We start from the raw sequence: 16268 nt of genomic DNA on the forward strand, positions 1-16268 counted from the left end.
AGCAAGACAACTTGGCGCAACACAGGTTTGAATCCTGATCCTGCAGTTAGAAACCACTCACTGGTGTTAAGCGTGTTATAAATGAACAATACAAAAAATGTATTAAGTAAATAAAACATTTTCAAAAGGGAAATATTTGTGGACCAAGTGTTGGTCATTGGTTACTCAATAGAGAACGTGCCCTTTTCCAATGATTTCACAAGTTCCTGCAACGGTGCTGCTCATTTACAACAAGGTCCGATCTGGTATTGCATTACTTGGATGACTTTCTACTTCCGGGAAAGGTTAAAGATGGAGAGGAATGCAAAGGCTTGTGGCAAATATTTGTGAGGCTGAAGAAAGAGTTGGGAGTGCCACTGGTCACAGAAGGGATGGCGGGGAATTTGCCCTTTATGGGTATTGAGTCGGATTCAGTTGTGATGCATTCAACACAATACAATGCAGGTTGCTGAGGAGCTAAACTGAAATTCTGATGCAGTTTTTCTTTGGGATGCGGGGGTCCGCACGCTTTGTGGGTCAAGAAATAGAAGCTGCTGAAAAAGCAGAGACTTCCTGGCCACCCGAACTTTGAATGCAAAGTGCTGGTGCCAGACAGAACACCCTTCGTCAATATGGCATTTGCAACGTGTGTCTGGACCAAAGAATATATCAGTCAGCAGCTATAAAAGAGGACATGAAGGAATGGCTCAGCTTCTTTACATGTTAAAATGGGGCCTCAATGAGGGAGACCCATTGAAAGGGGGCGGGCAGGTGGTTTTGGCATCAGGTGCCAAGGGAATCATTCTGTATTAGCAAAGGTGCTGGGGGGGGGGGGTCTGTGTGGAGCAATGACAAGACAGGTTGCACGATTGCTTTTTTTGCGTTCTTTCCCTTGGTGCTGTCTTTGGCAATGTAGAGGAGGACTGCAGCTAGAGAACTGAAAGGTGAATGTTAGCATGGATGATGAGGCAGTGGCGGCAATTGTGTACAGGCAAGGGATGAAAATTTGCTAAAGCCGATGCAGGCTTTTTGTTAGGATATCTGCACCAGACATTTATTTTAAAGCCAGGAACGCGCCTGATAGGGAAAGTAGCATATCTGATGTGTTATCTCTTTGGCAGTGTCACCGATTCAATGGGTTGGCACCAGAGGCAAGAAAGGTGACTGAAGATTCCCACGTTCTAGTTTCATATTGAAGGTCTGGCCGAAAAAAGTTGTTGAGATCCACGATTGTGAGGAAGTTGAAGTGTACAGTATTCTATGATAATTGCTTCTGTATATTTGCACCAGAGAAGCAAGATGGCAAGGAGGTGGTTACTGCTGGTCAAGAGAGTGGCCGACTGGGGTTTTTGGGAGCTGATGATGTCAGTGATGAAGCAGAGGCTGGTTTGGGTGTTCGAGGTGTGCAGGGCGTGGGACAGGTGGCTTGCAACCTTTTATTGGTCTTTTCTTTTGAGGATTCTGATTTCGGAGTTAATAAGACAAAAAAAGAGGTTGAAGGAATATTGTAAGAAGACAGATTGATCAGCGAGTAGGAGAGATGGACATTTTCATCCAAAAATCAAAAGGGGTCCAAAGTGGGACAGGAGTTGGGTTTGCGAGGAGTGGCAAATGGGGAGGGGCACATGGGCAAGTTTTCAGGCACAAAAGGAAAAGGGTTGTGGGTGTGATTATACAGGACACTCAAGATAAACTATCCATTAAGTTCAGGGAGTTGCAATAAGCCAAATAATTGTTCAGCGTAGGAACCCACTGGCCCCCACCACCCAGGATGCATCCCGCTAACTGGTAGTGGTGGAACGTCTGGGACATAGAATATGTATATGTGAGACTCCTATCAGTCCATCAGTATCTGTGACCGCACACATTGCTAGCCTGCATCTAGCCATCCACCGAAGCACATTCACCACACTAGTCCTTATTGAGGATTGCATTTGAAAGTGCTGGGTGTTGATGGAAAGATGTGACTATTAGGAAGGTTGAGGTCTGACAGATTGAAGAGGACAATCATATGGGGGTGGGGAAGTGGGGCAAGCTTTTTTTTATTTTTGGGGACTTGTCTGATGGGAGCAGGGTGGCAGAGTTGTTGACTTGCAATCATTCTGTGGTGAAATGGGGAGGGCCACAGGTGGGCGGGAGGGATGGGGTTTTACATGCAGCACCTGGTTCTCAGTGGCGAGGAGCATGAGCTGTGACCTGGTGCTCCCGATGTTAGTAAAAACCAAGGAGGGTCACAGGGAACTAGCAATGATTGTGATCCATTTGAGGACAAGTGATCTTGCCCGGGGGTAGAAGTAGAGCATAGCTTTAATAAAAAGAGATTTGATGGTGATCCCTGAGGACTGGCCTGGTACAGATGAACTGGACTACGTTTTTTAAAATGTTATTTTATTGAGCATTTCTTAGGTGCTTATTCAACAGAGCTGTGTTTCAAAGCACCACAAGACTAAATGGGAAGGGACCAAGGGGAGAGAAAAAACATTGGCAAAACAGTAAATATACAGTTGTTATTCTACTAGGTCTGGTGGTATGCGGACGTGCAAGTGCAGTGAAGAGAAGTGCAAGAGATAGGGATGGGAAATGGGGGGTGGGGAAAGGAATGGACAAGTGCTGCTGGCGGCATGGGAGTGAAGGGCCAAGGAGGAGGCCTCAGACTAAGTGCTAGTGCAGGCCACTCCCAAGGGTGGGATGTAGAGAGGCCCGCAGGGCGGTGCAGTGGGGGACAGTGTTTGTATCAACTGGGTAGAAGGGCCTGGTATCCTGTGAGATTCATGAGGACCAGGCCACCCGTCTCAGCAGAAGTGGTGTGATCAGCAGGGAAGGGAAATTGGTGGAGACAACAGCAGAGTTTTGAGGAGTTTCCAGAACTTAAGGAAGTCCGGCTCAAGTCTGAGAGGGGCTGGGAGGCTATTCCAAAGGGAGGCACCAGCCGAGCAGAGAGACCTGCCCCCCACTCTCTGCTTGGGGTTAATGCCTCGAAGGGAATGGTGTGGGGTGGGGACAACCAAGCAAGAAGGAATGAAAACAGGGAGATGCCGAACATCTGTAGGATTTGGAGGTTGGAGGATAATGGAGAAACCGGAAATAAAACATGAGGCCAATACTATCCAGGGGTGGATGGGATGCATCAGTTGAAGAAACATTGCATTTTGGTGCTAAGCAGCGCATGGGAGGACTTTGTAGGCAAGCTAAAGAAATGAGAGGTGGGGCAGAAAGAATATCCCTGGGGAGTATTTTCCCCTAGTGCCAGTAGTACAAAAATGTTAGTTAGGCATTGTATTGAAGAGATTTGCTTTTTTAGAGTTTCGGTTGAAGTAGTGTGTAGGAGACCTTAGTTATCTCAGTGTGGATAGACGATAGCTCAGAGAAACAGTGGCAATAAGGAGGAGGAGGGCACTGGATGTCAGACAGAATATCTTGGAAGGGGGCGAACAAGGAGAAGAGAATGAAGGGGGTGAAGGCTTGCAAATGGACATTGAAGCAAAGTTGGCCAGCGAATGTGGGAAGGTTGCAAGAGGGAGGTAGTATGGGAGAGTGCAGGAGTTGTGGTGCATGTTTCTTCCAGAAGTTGTATAGATTTGGTCTAATATTATCTGATCCGGGTTAGCAGTGATTTGTAAGCATAGACACGTCACATTAACACATGTAATGCCCTGTGAAAATGTGGATTACAGTTTACCTTTTAAACGTGAAAAACCTTCCATTACAAATTGTACAACCTCAAAACTACTACAAATATATAAGACTGTTTTATTCTACTGTTCAACACAAATGTATAAAGGAAACTATAGAAACAAAATGTAAGAGTCATGTATCAGCAATAGTTAAAAAAATAAAAACATTAACACCTTAACACCGCCAATGCACCTACACTAAAGCTGTTGGCATCAATGCTTATTAGACCGTCGTTTTTCTCTTGGAACTCATTCCTGTTTGTTGCAGTGGGAGTTACAGGTACACATGTGCGAGCTAAGTTTGGGCTCACGCATGCGCATTTGAAATAAACGCATCCCAAACGGCAGTTGCCGCCGGGATCTCATCAGCACAAGACGTGTCTCAGCGTATTACTAGTGTGAGTGCATATGCGTGTGAATGAGGCGGCCTGAGGCATCTGAACACCACTACATTGGCGACGAGGACGGCAGCTCGTGGGAGGATCAATTGCACACGCGAGCGCAATTAACATCAATCCTTCTCTGACGCGGTCTGAATCCAATGCTGACACGGTCGTCGGCCATCTTGAATCTGCTTGTGGTGCAGTTGCGGCCCGCGAGGGTGCTCGTGCGCTGCCCACAGGCTGTCAAAACATAATTTTTGGAACTTTCGTGGTTCTCCAAGGAGGGGAGCTGCGATTTTGGCCTGAAGGGCCCATTTCTTCACAACAGCCATAATGAGCCAGCAACCCATACCTGAAGGCCCAGCTCGAGGGGGCCACTGAAGGTAGAGCCGGCGTTCTGCGCAGACAAGACGTCCATGTCAGTGGTCAGCAGTGAGGGGTCAATCCAGAACAGGTTTGCGGCCTCAGTCACGTTGGTGAGGTGCCTGTGCGACCTGCGAGAGTGAGTGACCCAGATGAGGAGATTGCAGCACCTGCGCGAGGAGAATGTCAACAGCATGGCACTCTGGCGCCCATGCCTGAGTTCGACACTTCAGGCCCACCCTCGAAGTTAGGGCCCAAGTGGCTTGTATGGATTAAGAATCTGGACATGTTCTTCAGAGCGACTGGGGAAGATGACGACGACGCCAAGGTCGCTACGCTTCTGTACTCAGCAGGAACCGAGGTACTACGCATCTATGAATCACTAAACATTCAGGTGGTAACCTATGCCGCCAAGACTGCCCTACAGAACCACTTCATCCCACTGTTGAATGTGGATTTTGACAGGTTCATGATGGGTGGGGAAAAGCAACACAACGAGTCCCTGGACCAGTTCTGTGCACGTCTGCGTCAACTATCGAGCACGTGTAGGTGGGACAATGAGGAGGTGATGATCAGGAATCAGCTGATACAAGGATGCAGCTCAAGTAAGTTACGTAGGCAAATCCTGCGAGAACCAGGGATGACTTTACTCCAGATATTAGACAGTGGCAGGATATACAAACTAGCAGAAAGCAGGGGAGCGAAAAAATGGATGCTGCCGTATGCCCAAGTAAAGGGGAGGCGTTCGCCCTAGGGAAGTCCACCGCGTCGAAGTCCCGCTGGAGCCAAATACACCACGATGCGTCACCCGGCCAGGGTTCCCCAGCTGTATGCCAATATTGCGGGTACGACCTACCACACGCCGAGGACTGCCCCGCAAAATCAAGGGTGTGTGGGAGGTGCAATACACTGGGCCACTACGCAAGAATGGGCCGCGCTGCACCTCCGGTGACGACACACAGGGGTCCTGCGAGGGCGAGTGGGAGTAACTTCAGGAGGCTGCGGAGCATAGCCACACTAGAACAAGACACAGAGACTAAATATTGCTGAGGAGGAAGAAGATGGCGAATACATTTTTTTCATATCCAACATTGCCACGGGAGCCAAGAAAAGGAGGCAACCTACCTGTGTAGTGGACATTAAGGGCACCCCCATACCAGTCCTCATTGACACAGGAGAATCTGTGTGTGTTCTGGCAACGGAACACTACAAGGCCAACCCGGGCCCACTGCAGCTGGACCAGTCAAAAGTGAGAATTTACACGTTCTGAGGCGACACGCCCCTGCCAATCAAAGGAGTATTCGTTGCACCGGTTACCCGCGGCCCCAATGCGATCAGGGGTCGTTTCTATGTAACCACTCCCTTTAGAGCTGTGCAGCATCAGAAGCACTCCACATTGTCCACTTTACGCTAGCAGTAGATCAGGCGGACATTGAACAGATCCTGAATAGGTTTGAGTGCATTTCCCAAGGGGTGGGCAAACTTAAAGCGGCGCCGGTCCACCTACACATCGACGAGACCATAAGACCTACCGCACTTAAGCACAGGAGGATACCCTTTCACCTCAGACCGCAAGTGGAAAAAGAACTGCAGACTTTAATTGAGATGGACATCGATAAAGTTGAAGGGCCCATGCCCTGGGTATCGCCAATTGTAGTAGTGCCCAAACCCAAACAACCAGGTGCTGTCCGCATGCATCTGTGTGGATATGCAGCTACCCAATGCGGCAATAAAAAGAGAGCGTCACATTACCCAAACGCTGGACGATATAGTGAGTGAGTTGCAGGGGGCCAAGGTTTTTTCAAAGTTACACCAATGGTCCGGTTACCAGCTTCACCCGGATTCTCGGTACAGAACGACTTTCATCACCCACGAAGGGCTCTATCAATTCAAACGACTCAGTAATGGCGTGTCCTCTGCTGCCAAAGTGTTTCAGAACACAATAAGAGGTGCGCTGGCTGGCTTACGCGCTGTGCTCATCATGAGCAACGACATTTTGGTGTTTGCGTCGTCGGAAATGGAACATATGAAGCGGCTGGAACTGACAATGCAGAGACTGAACAAGCTAGGTCTGACGATGCACCGCAGCAAGTGCGAGTTCTTTAAGGATTGCATAGAATTTTTAGGATTTATCTTTCATGCAGTGGGGATCTCGCCCGACCCGGAAAAAGTCTGCAACATTCACAAGGCCGCTGCACCCGAGTCGCCTGCAGAAGTGTGCAGCTTCCTCCGAATGGTGAACTACTGCGGCCGCTTCATAAAAGGACTTGCGTCACTTTCCAAACCCCTCCGAGCTCTAACGAAGAATGATGTGCCGTGGACATGGGACAAAAAGGAACAAGAAGCGTTCCAAGACATTAAGATGGCGCTATCTGATCAGGACACCATGGCCTACTTCGAACCCACGGTTGAGTCGGAAATTGTAGTGGATGCCAGCCCCATGGGGTTGGGAGCCGTACTGATGCAGGCGGGTGCACAAGGAAGTATGCATCCGATTGCGTATGCAAGCAAGGCACTGTCGGAGACGGAAAGAAGATATTCCCAAATCGATAGGGAGGCGCTTGCGATCTTGTGGGGCTGCCGGCACTTCTGCCTCTACATCCTTGGAAAGCCGGTGGTTGTCGTCACCGACCATAAACCACTGATCCCTATTATGACCGGGGCATCATCTAAGCCTCCACCATGCATTGAACGCTGGATGCTGTCACTCATAGAATATGGAGTGAAACTCCTGTACAGGCCCGGGACTAACAACCCTGCAGACTACCTGTCCCGCCACCCAAACAACAATCGGGAACAAGGCCAAGGGGAAGTCGTGGCATGTCAGGAAATTATACATAACATCGTGGAAGTGGCAATGCCCGTGGCGCTGTCAAGAGAGGTTGTCGCTAGCGCGTCCAAAGAAGATGAAATCTTTAAAGTAATCCAGTCGGCCATCCGGAGTGGAGAGTGGAAGGAGGTCCTGAACAACAATGCAAGACGGGTGGCGAGAGTGCAGCGAGACCTGCAGGCACTGTGGAAGGTGAGAGATGAACTCTCAATCTCAGAAGAAGGCCTGCTCTTACAAGGCAGACAGATCGTGATTCCCTGTGCACTGGTACCCAGAGTACTCTTGGCCGTGGTGGACCAGTGGTCGAGGTACCCCGAAGTAGAGCTGGTAGACTCTACCGCATGCGATCACACCATTTTGGCCCTCTAAAAAATGTTTGCAACCCACGGGTTCCCGACCATCCTGTGCTCAGACAATGGGGCCCTGTTCATGGGGAATCCGTTTGCAAAGTACTTGGAGGAGAGGGGAATACAACACAGGAAGAGAACACCACTATGGCCCAGGGCAAACAGGGAAGCGGAGAGATTTATGAGGACATTGAACAAAATATTTTGCATCTCAGCGAATGGAGGGGGCGAACTGAGAAGAAACCCGTTTGAATTCTTACGAGAGTATAGAACCACTCCCCACCAATCGACGGGAGATTCCCCAGCTGAAGCCCTGTTCGGACACTGCCCAAGAGGACTACTACCTGAAATGGAGGGGCGAGTGCCAGGCGTGATCGGCGATGCCAGGGTCTGGCAGGAAAGAGTGACCAGGAATGAGAAGGAGAGTGAGAGGAGAGGCTTACAGGAAAAAGAGGTAATTGTGGGCGACACTGTGCTGGTCAAGAACTGCCACCCAGAAGGGAAACTGTCGCTTACATATGAGCCACAACCCTGGACAGTCACTCACGTAAAAGGGGTGATGATAACAGCGGCCAATGAAAGAGGAACAGTAACGCGAAACAAATCCTTTTTCAAGAAAGTGGACTGGAGTCCCAGGTAGAGGTCACCGAAGAGACGTCAGGGCCAGGAGCAAGCGGAGGCGTCCCCAGGCCGACAGGCAGGAGGAACCCACGCCAAATGAAGTCGCACCGCTGCCCGCCTCCGGGAGCAGCAGTCGGTACTCGACGAGACAGGGGCGACAACCCCGGGTGCGGTTCAAAGACTACATCATGGACTCAGGGGACTGAGCCGATAGCATACTAAAGTGAGCGACTCACGTTGAGTCTTGGTTAAACTATGTTTGGTTAGTTGTTTCTGTTTTAAAGAAAAGGAGGGATGTTGCAGTGGGAGTTACAGGTACGCATGCGCGAGCCTCGTTTGGGCTCACGCATGCGCATTTGAAATAAACGTGTCCCGAACGGCAGTTGCCGCCGGGACCTCATCAGCACAAGATCTGTCTCTGCGTATTACTAGTGTGAGCGCGTATGCGTGTGAATGAGGCGGCGCGAGGCATCCGAACACCACCACACTGTTGTATGTTTGTATTCTGTGTATTTTTTAATGCCCTGAATGTCTAATCTTTGTAGGTTTGTCCGTTTGAGGTGAAAATCCATTGGCGACCCCTATGGGTGGTTTCGTGTTACTGCTTTTCTAAGTCAATAACCCATTTTCCCACCAAGTGCTGGAACGTACCATTGCAAGAAGTCCTCCCATTTCCTATGAATCCGTAGTTGCAAATGCAGATGCTTTTGCCATTTTTTTGGAAACACTTGGCACTGGGGTGGCACGAGGCACAAAAGTCCACAGCAGGAGTTGCGACTGTAAGAGAAATGGAGACGGAATTAGCCATGTTATGTAAATAAAAGCAGGAACCTCAAAGCATGCATACATTCTGCATCAAAGACATGTTGCACCCAACCCCACCACATAACCATGACACGCAACACCAGGGAGATGGTAACCAGGTCTGTTCGGTGAACACAGGGCTTGATAGCTTTGAAAAGACTAGAGTGAAAATGCAAAGAATCAAGTAAAAAGGCTTTATTGGGAGATATCACAGAACAAAGTGCAGCACATCCACTGCGAGGCAGTTGGCAAAAGTCTCTTGTTTAAATCAACAGCAAATCTTCATTACATAATAGTAATACATGTGGCTCCAATTATAGTTATTGCACATTTAGTTTTATATCAATATTAAACTTTCCTTTTCACCTATATCTCAGCATTAGCATATGTTGCAGAGTGAGACTGCAGTTAGAGGAAGAGGCACAGCAGATACTGTGCATAGCATGTCGAGAGGAACCTTTTTACTACTGCTGGTGTTTCACGGAAGTGCTTATTGGTTTGTAACACTGGTAGCTTCAAACACTACTCACTGCCGCAGAGTGGTGCAGAGTTTTGCCGCCCATCCCCGAGAATCATATTAACAGCAACATGGCTCAGTCTAATATTACAATCTTAGAGAAAACACCATCTTTTCTGACTGAACATGATGTTGGTGAGGAACTGGATTCGCTTTCACCTGTAAATTCTGCGTCCCCAATTAATTCACATCGCACATTGAGGGAGCCAGAGAATAATGAATTGTCCTCTGCATCTATTTTAGCGTTGAACATGATTTTAACTTAGTCTGTCACGCTTATTGACAACATTAAAATTGAGTTGAAGTCCCATTTAATAACCCTCAGTGACATGAAAATAAGGTTGGAAATGATGGACTTGGCCCTGAAGACCCACTCGTCAATGACGTTACAGAAGTTTTTTTAATTGGCACGGGGGACTCAGACCGTGGGAGAATTACCATACAGGAACAAGGACTGAAGGAACTAGAAGCATCACTGCAATCCCAGAAACTTAGTGAGGTCTCCAACTCGCCTAAAAAAAGCAACTAAGAAATCAAAAAAGCGGGCAAAAAGAACAAACAGAGCTCGAGAAGATTTCTAAGAAACATGCATAACATTGAAGAGGCATCTTCCAGAGCTAAAGAGCTGTCTAACCATATTCCAACAGAAAGGGCTTATGGTGATTTAACACCAATTTCACAGGGGGCTCCGTAAGAGTAACGGCAGTGGTCAGTCAGGGGCCATGCGCAGACACTCTTCATGCTCGCAAGCAAAATCATCAGCTGAGGTTCGGAGTTCTAGGGCCCAATCTTGTGAAAAAGCTATGCATTTTCATGAAGCATTGGAGCAGAATGGGGTTTCCGCTCCTTCCACTTTTCCACATGCTGTGCCAAATGGACGGTTGAATCAGCGAAGAGTAACAGCCTGGTTTTCCGGTTCGATCGATCGAAACTCAAACTGCAGATGTAGCGAAAACCTCCTTCACTGACATGGTTAAACTGCGGGGTCCTCGCACATTGAAATTGTCACCCCAGTTTTCAAAGTATACCCAAACAAGACCAACGTTACACCTGAATAAAGGACTGCCCACAGCATCCTTTGCTAGAATGTTGGCTTCCTACAGACCAAAAGATCTTTTAAATTATTCGAATGTATTGGCATTGCTTCACGAAATATTGCACCCATGTCTAATAGCCTTTACAGATATAGACCCAGTTTACTTTCTCAATCAAGGAAGAACTGACATAGGGCCTCCTATCCTCTGCTGCTTATGCCGCTGATGTTAGTCTTAAGTCTAGTCGGAGAAGGGAGGCCTGCCTCAATCAGTTTCTTAAAAAGAGATCACTCAGAGGATCCAGCATTGAAAGTCACAGACAGGTGATATGTGACCGTACTCCTGACTGGGAGAAAATACGTTCAACAAGCCACTATTGGATTACATCCGCGTAGTACAACGGGAATGAACACTTAGTGCGTTGGCAATTGTATGCCACAATATTTCCAGTTGTCATGCCAACCACAAAGAGTGCTTCTTGGCACCCTGTTATTCTCTGTAGCAATGGTGTTGGTGATATTTAGGCGCGCCGCCAAAATGCGCCAAAACCAAAATGAAATCTCCCTGAAGAGCAGAGGAATAAGAAACTATGGCAATCGTACAAAAACTAGTCTAGAGGACATTGCTACCTTCTAACTCAGGACAGCGAATATATGCTTCAAATCATTACTTCCAAAAACTCCCATAATTGGAGATATAATTAATGATTTATCCTTGAGCAGCATTGATTCTCAATGCAACCCAGTTGCCGTCATGAACTTCAGATCACGCCCCTTTTGGACATCCTGGTCCTTGTCTCAACGGGGCTTTCATTCCGTACTACTTCCAACATGGCCATCCAGAGCTGAAGCCCTTGTTCGCTCCATGCGCTGAACGTGGCGTGATCTATTTATAAACCACGCCTTCCGCGGCTCCGCACGTCTCAATGCTATTGCAGAGTAGCCCAGACATGTGTTCGTAGCTCGCAGTATTGTTTCCTTTGTCCCAGTGCTATTACCCACTCCTGTCCCTTTCACCCTTCCTGGTTCCGAGCATTTCTAGCCTTTCCCAGACTCCCAGATTCCTGGACGCCGCGATCCCGGAACTAAACGCAACCTGGAACCAGACGAGACTCGAGCAGCGCTGTTCAAGACCAGGAGCGTTCGCAAGAAGGCAGCGATTGAAGACACCGGCAAACACCGGACCCAAGTGAGAAGGGGGGGGGGAACTCCTTGACAGTTTGAGACACCACCCGATCAAACCTAAAAATGAGATAGAAGCCGCCGTGCAGGACTTAATGCGACGCAAGCAAGATTTATCAACCGAGGTTTAAAATCTTAAGGCAGAAAACGCCACGCTCAAACAATTGGTATTATCCTGGGATTCTGCTACAAAGGAGGGTGCCCTGTTGGGCGGTATTGTTGACAAGTATGATGGTTCGGCAAAAACACTTCGCGGATTCCTGGATTCATGCCTGGTCCACTTTACCTTTAAGCCCTATTATTTCTCGACTCCTAGGGCGGGCTAAGGTGGGTTTCATCATATCCTACCTTTCCGGCAACGCCTTAACTTGGGCAACACCCCTTGTTAACTCCGGCGATGCCCTCCTAGTCGACTATGATGGGTTCATACAGGCCCTTAAAGGCATGTTTGACCGTCCGAGCAGGTCTATACCGCCCAAGAACGCTTGCTGGACTTTCAAGAGGGCTCCCATGATATGCTCAAGCCGGTCAAGTGGCACAGCGAGTAGAGCGCTTGCTTTGACATCTGTGCAGAGCTTGTAAACGCAGGTTCGAATCCTGGCGGGGCCAATCTCAGTCTTTCATCCTTCCGGTCGATAAAATGAGCACCACACACCGTGGGTAATAATAAGCAGCGCTCAGATACCTGAGGGTTCGTAGCGCTATATAAATGCCAAATTATTATTATTATTATTATTATTATTATGTGACCAGATTTAAACAATTGGCTAAGGAAGCAGACTGGTCCTCTGAGGCTAGTTTTACCCTGTTCAGGAGAGGCCTAAACGATGAGATCAAGGATGAACTGGCCAGGGTGGCCAGACCAAATTCATTCCAAGCACTAATGGACCTGGCCTTGCAAATAGACTTTCGCATCCAGGAAAGGAAGGCTGAAAGGAAGAAATCCAAGGGAAACCCGCCCAAGACGTCCTTTGAGAGCACAGCCAGAATGGACGCAAACCCAAGTCCAGCCCCAGAACCTGAACCCATGCAAATTGGAGCCTTTCGTGGACCCATATTACCTCAAGAAAGATTGAGAAGGATCCATACGGGTTTGTCTATGTATTGTGCTTCAGACAAACATTTGGTCAGGGAATGTCCTCTGGCACCTCCTCGGCGTTCGGGAAACGCAAGCTCCCGATCTTAAATGGAGCAGAGATTCGGGAGAGAGATGTTTGCTCCACATAAATTCCATCCTTGAACTCTCCTGGACAAAACAGTTTGGTGATACTAGAGGCCTTCCTGTCGCCCTCCAAAGACAAGACCTATCCCATTCTGGCCTTGGTGGACTGCAGAGCTATGGGAATTTTCATTGATCAAGACTGGGTTGTTAGTCATCATATTCCGTACGAGACACGAAACACCATGCAGCCGGTGGAAGCAATTGATGGAATACTCCTCTCTTCAGGACCCATAAGCCTGCAGACTAAAGAGATCCAACTTTCCATAAACCATCATCAAGAGCGGATTACATTCGACATCATTAAGTCAGCCCATTACCCCATGGTTTTGGGTATGCCCTGGTTACAAAAGCACAATCTGTATATCAATTGGACAGCAGGATCATTATTCCTGGGCTCAGAGTTCTGTATGTCCCATTGTCTATCCCTGGATCCCTCCTCGGCAACTCCTAAAGAACCACCAAGAGTCCAAGAAACACCACTCATGGTTTCCAATATCATACAAGTTCCAGAAGCCTATCAGGGCTATGCTGATGTATTTTCTGCTGCCATAGTCCAGGCCTTACCCCCTCACATTCCCGAAGACTGTGCCATAGGTACGGATCCCTCAGCTGTAATTCCCTTCAGCAGAATGTTCATTCTTTCCGAACCCGAGAAAAAGGCCCTTCGGGAATACCTAGACACTAATCTTGAAAACGGCACCATAAGACCCTCGAAATCTCCAGCGGGTGCTTCATTGTTCTTCGTTCCCAAGAAGGATACCAAGGAACTCATACCTTGCCTCGACTATAGAGACTTCAATCAATGCACCCTCAAGGATCGGTACCCACTGCCCCTGATCTCGGATACCCTGGAAGCTGTGAGAGGAGCCGTAATATTCACCAAATTGGATCTCAGGGGTGCCTACCATTTGATACGTATCCGGGAAGGAGACGAGTGGAAGACCGCCTTTAGAACACCCTTTGGCCACTACGAGTACCTGGTCATGCCCTTTGGACTAGCCAATGCCCCAGCAGTATTCCAACATTTTATGGATAGGGTGTTCTCTGATATGTTGTTTCTCTTCGTCATTGTCTATCTGGACGACATATTGATTTTTTCCAAGGACCCTCTGAAGCATGAAGGACACGTTAAGGCAGTTCTACAAAGACTCCGGGAACATCACCTCTTAGCCAAGCCTGAAAAATGTTTGTTTCACGTTACCTCTGTGCACTATCTGGGATTTATCCTTAGTCCAGAGGGGATTGGCATGGACCCTTCAAAAGTAAAGGCCATTCTCGCCTGGCCTACTCCCACGTCCGTGAAACAAATCCAATCCTTCCTAGGACTAGCCAATTTCCACCCGGAAGTTCATAGCCACCTTTTCCGATATTGTACAACCCATAGTGGCTCTGCTAAAGAAGGACACCCCATTTGTCTGGTCAACATTACAAGATTCTGCATTCCAGCGTTTAAAGACTGAGTTCACACAAGCTCCCATATTGGCACAACCCGATACAAGTCAACCCTTTTTAGTGGAAACGGATGCCTCTAATTACGCTATAGGAGCAGTGTTGAAGCAGGACGATTTGGAACACCCCATTGCTTATCTGTCAAGAACCTTAACTCCTAGTGAAACGCACTACTACGTCCTGGAAAGGAACCAAGCCTTCACTGAATGGCGACACCTACTTCTGGGAGCCAGACATCCTGTCCAAGTCCGTACTGATCATCGAAACCTTCAGATTCTACAGTCACTGGAGTGCAGGAACAGTTGTCAGGCACGTTGGGCCTACTTTTTTGCACATTATCAGTTCCACATTACCCATGTCCCTGGATCACAGAACCTGATCGATGACGCCTTGTCTCGCCGTCCTGACTACGTGACCACTGAAGATAAGACATTTCCTAAAATGTTCTCTCCCACGATCTTCGTAGCCCAAGCAGTTGATCTCCTGGAAGAAGTCCAATCGCAAACTCAATCCTCGGAATTAGGGAAGGACATTTCAACACGAAATCTCTGGAAATTAAGAGCCAAGGAAGGCTACTTATTCAAGGACAATGCACTACTCATTCCTACACGGAAGTTACAGCAAAAAATAATATACCTTTGTCATGACACACTCCATTCCGGGCACCGAGGTATCACCAACACCCTCCGTCTTATACAGAGACAGTTCTGGTGGCCTAAAATGAAGTCTGGCGTGCAGCAATACATCCAGGCTTGTATAACCTGTGCCCAAAATAAACATAACAAAAGACCGGCGGGTCTTGTTCTGCAGCCCACTCTACCCTCTAAACCACGGGAAATCATCGCTACAGACTTCATAGTGGAGTTACCACCTTCCCGAGGATATACTACCATCATGGTCACCATAGATTTGTTTACCCATATGGCCCATTTTACGCCACTGATGAAACTACCCTCCTCTTCATAGCTAGCTGGAATATTTCTGGAACACATATTCCGACTACATGGGCTTCCTTCCAAGATCATATCTGACCAGGGTCCCCAATACATTTCACAATTCTGGAAACACCTCTGTCGGGTACTCTCTTCAGGATATCACCCCCAAACCAACGGAGCCACAGAACGTGCAAATCAGACCCTGGAACAATATCTCCGATGTTTTGCCACCAAGGTCCAGGATGACTGGTCTCTCCTGATACCCGTTGCGGAATTCGCTTACAACAACTCCGAACACTCAGCGCTACAGACCAGCCCCTTTTATTGTAGCCAGGGGTTCCATCCATCGGTCTTACCCTCGGTTCTTCCTTACCCTACACCAGTACCTACTGTTGACTCCTGGATCGAAACTCTTATCAACATTCACCGGGAGGCTAAAGAACACTTAGAGAAAGCCAGATTACAGACCAAGAGGTATGCAGATTCCAAGAGAAGACCAGGTCCTTTCTATACGGTCGGTGACCGAGTGTGGTTGTCATCAAAACTACTTCCCTGACACTTGCGACCAAACAAGCTGGCTCCCCGCTACTATGGTCCATTTCCCATCAAGGAGATTATCAATCCTGTCTCATATCGAATCAAGCTACCTGACTCCTGGAAAAGAATTCATGCAGTTTTTCACACATCCCTATTGAAGCCCTACATCCAATCCTCTCGAAAATGCAGTAGACCACCTCCTCTACTGGTTGACAACCAACTGGAATATGAGGTGTCCCGGATTTGTGACTCCAGGTATAAGCGGGCCATCTTCAATACCTAGTGGAGTGGAAAGGATATCCTCCTAGCGAAAGGACCTGGGAACCTATTTCAAATATCAAGGCTCCTCGGTTGCTCAGAAGATTTCACCTAATACACCCGGGCAAACCTGG

The 16268-nt window shown here is 48.1% G+C and overlaps 1 protein-coding gene across 2 annotated transcripts in view; it reads right to left on the reverse strand.

Moving 5' to 3' along the window:
• SUSD1 (sushi domain containing 1) overlaps window positions 1-16268 on the reverse strand; it is a 1292988-nt gene that overhangs the window by 1009354 nt on the left and 267366 nt on the right. For both annotated transcript variants that reach the window (XM_069630622.1, XM_069630623.1), the window contains exon 2: window positions 8849-8974. In XM_069630622.1, coding sequence (XP_069486723.1) covers window positions 8849-8974 — 126 coding nt within the window. The remainder of the gene's footprint in view (window positions 1-8848; window positions 8975-16268) is intronic.

The sequence above is a fragment of the Ambystoma mexicanum genome, chromosome 6q, assembly GCF_040938575.1.
Source record: "Ambystoma mexicanum isolate Mex_15411 chromosome 6q, UKY_AmexF1_1, whole genome shotgun sequence".
NCBI classification, from domain to species: domain Eukaryota; kingdom Metazoa; phylum Chordata; class Amphibia; order Caudata; family Ambystomatidae; genus Ambystoma; species Ambystoma mexicanum.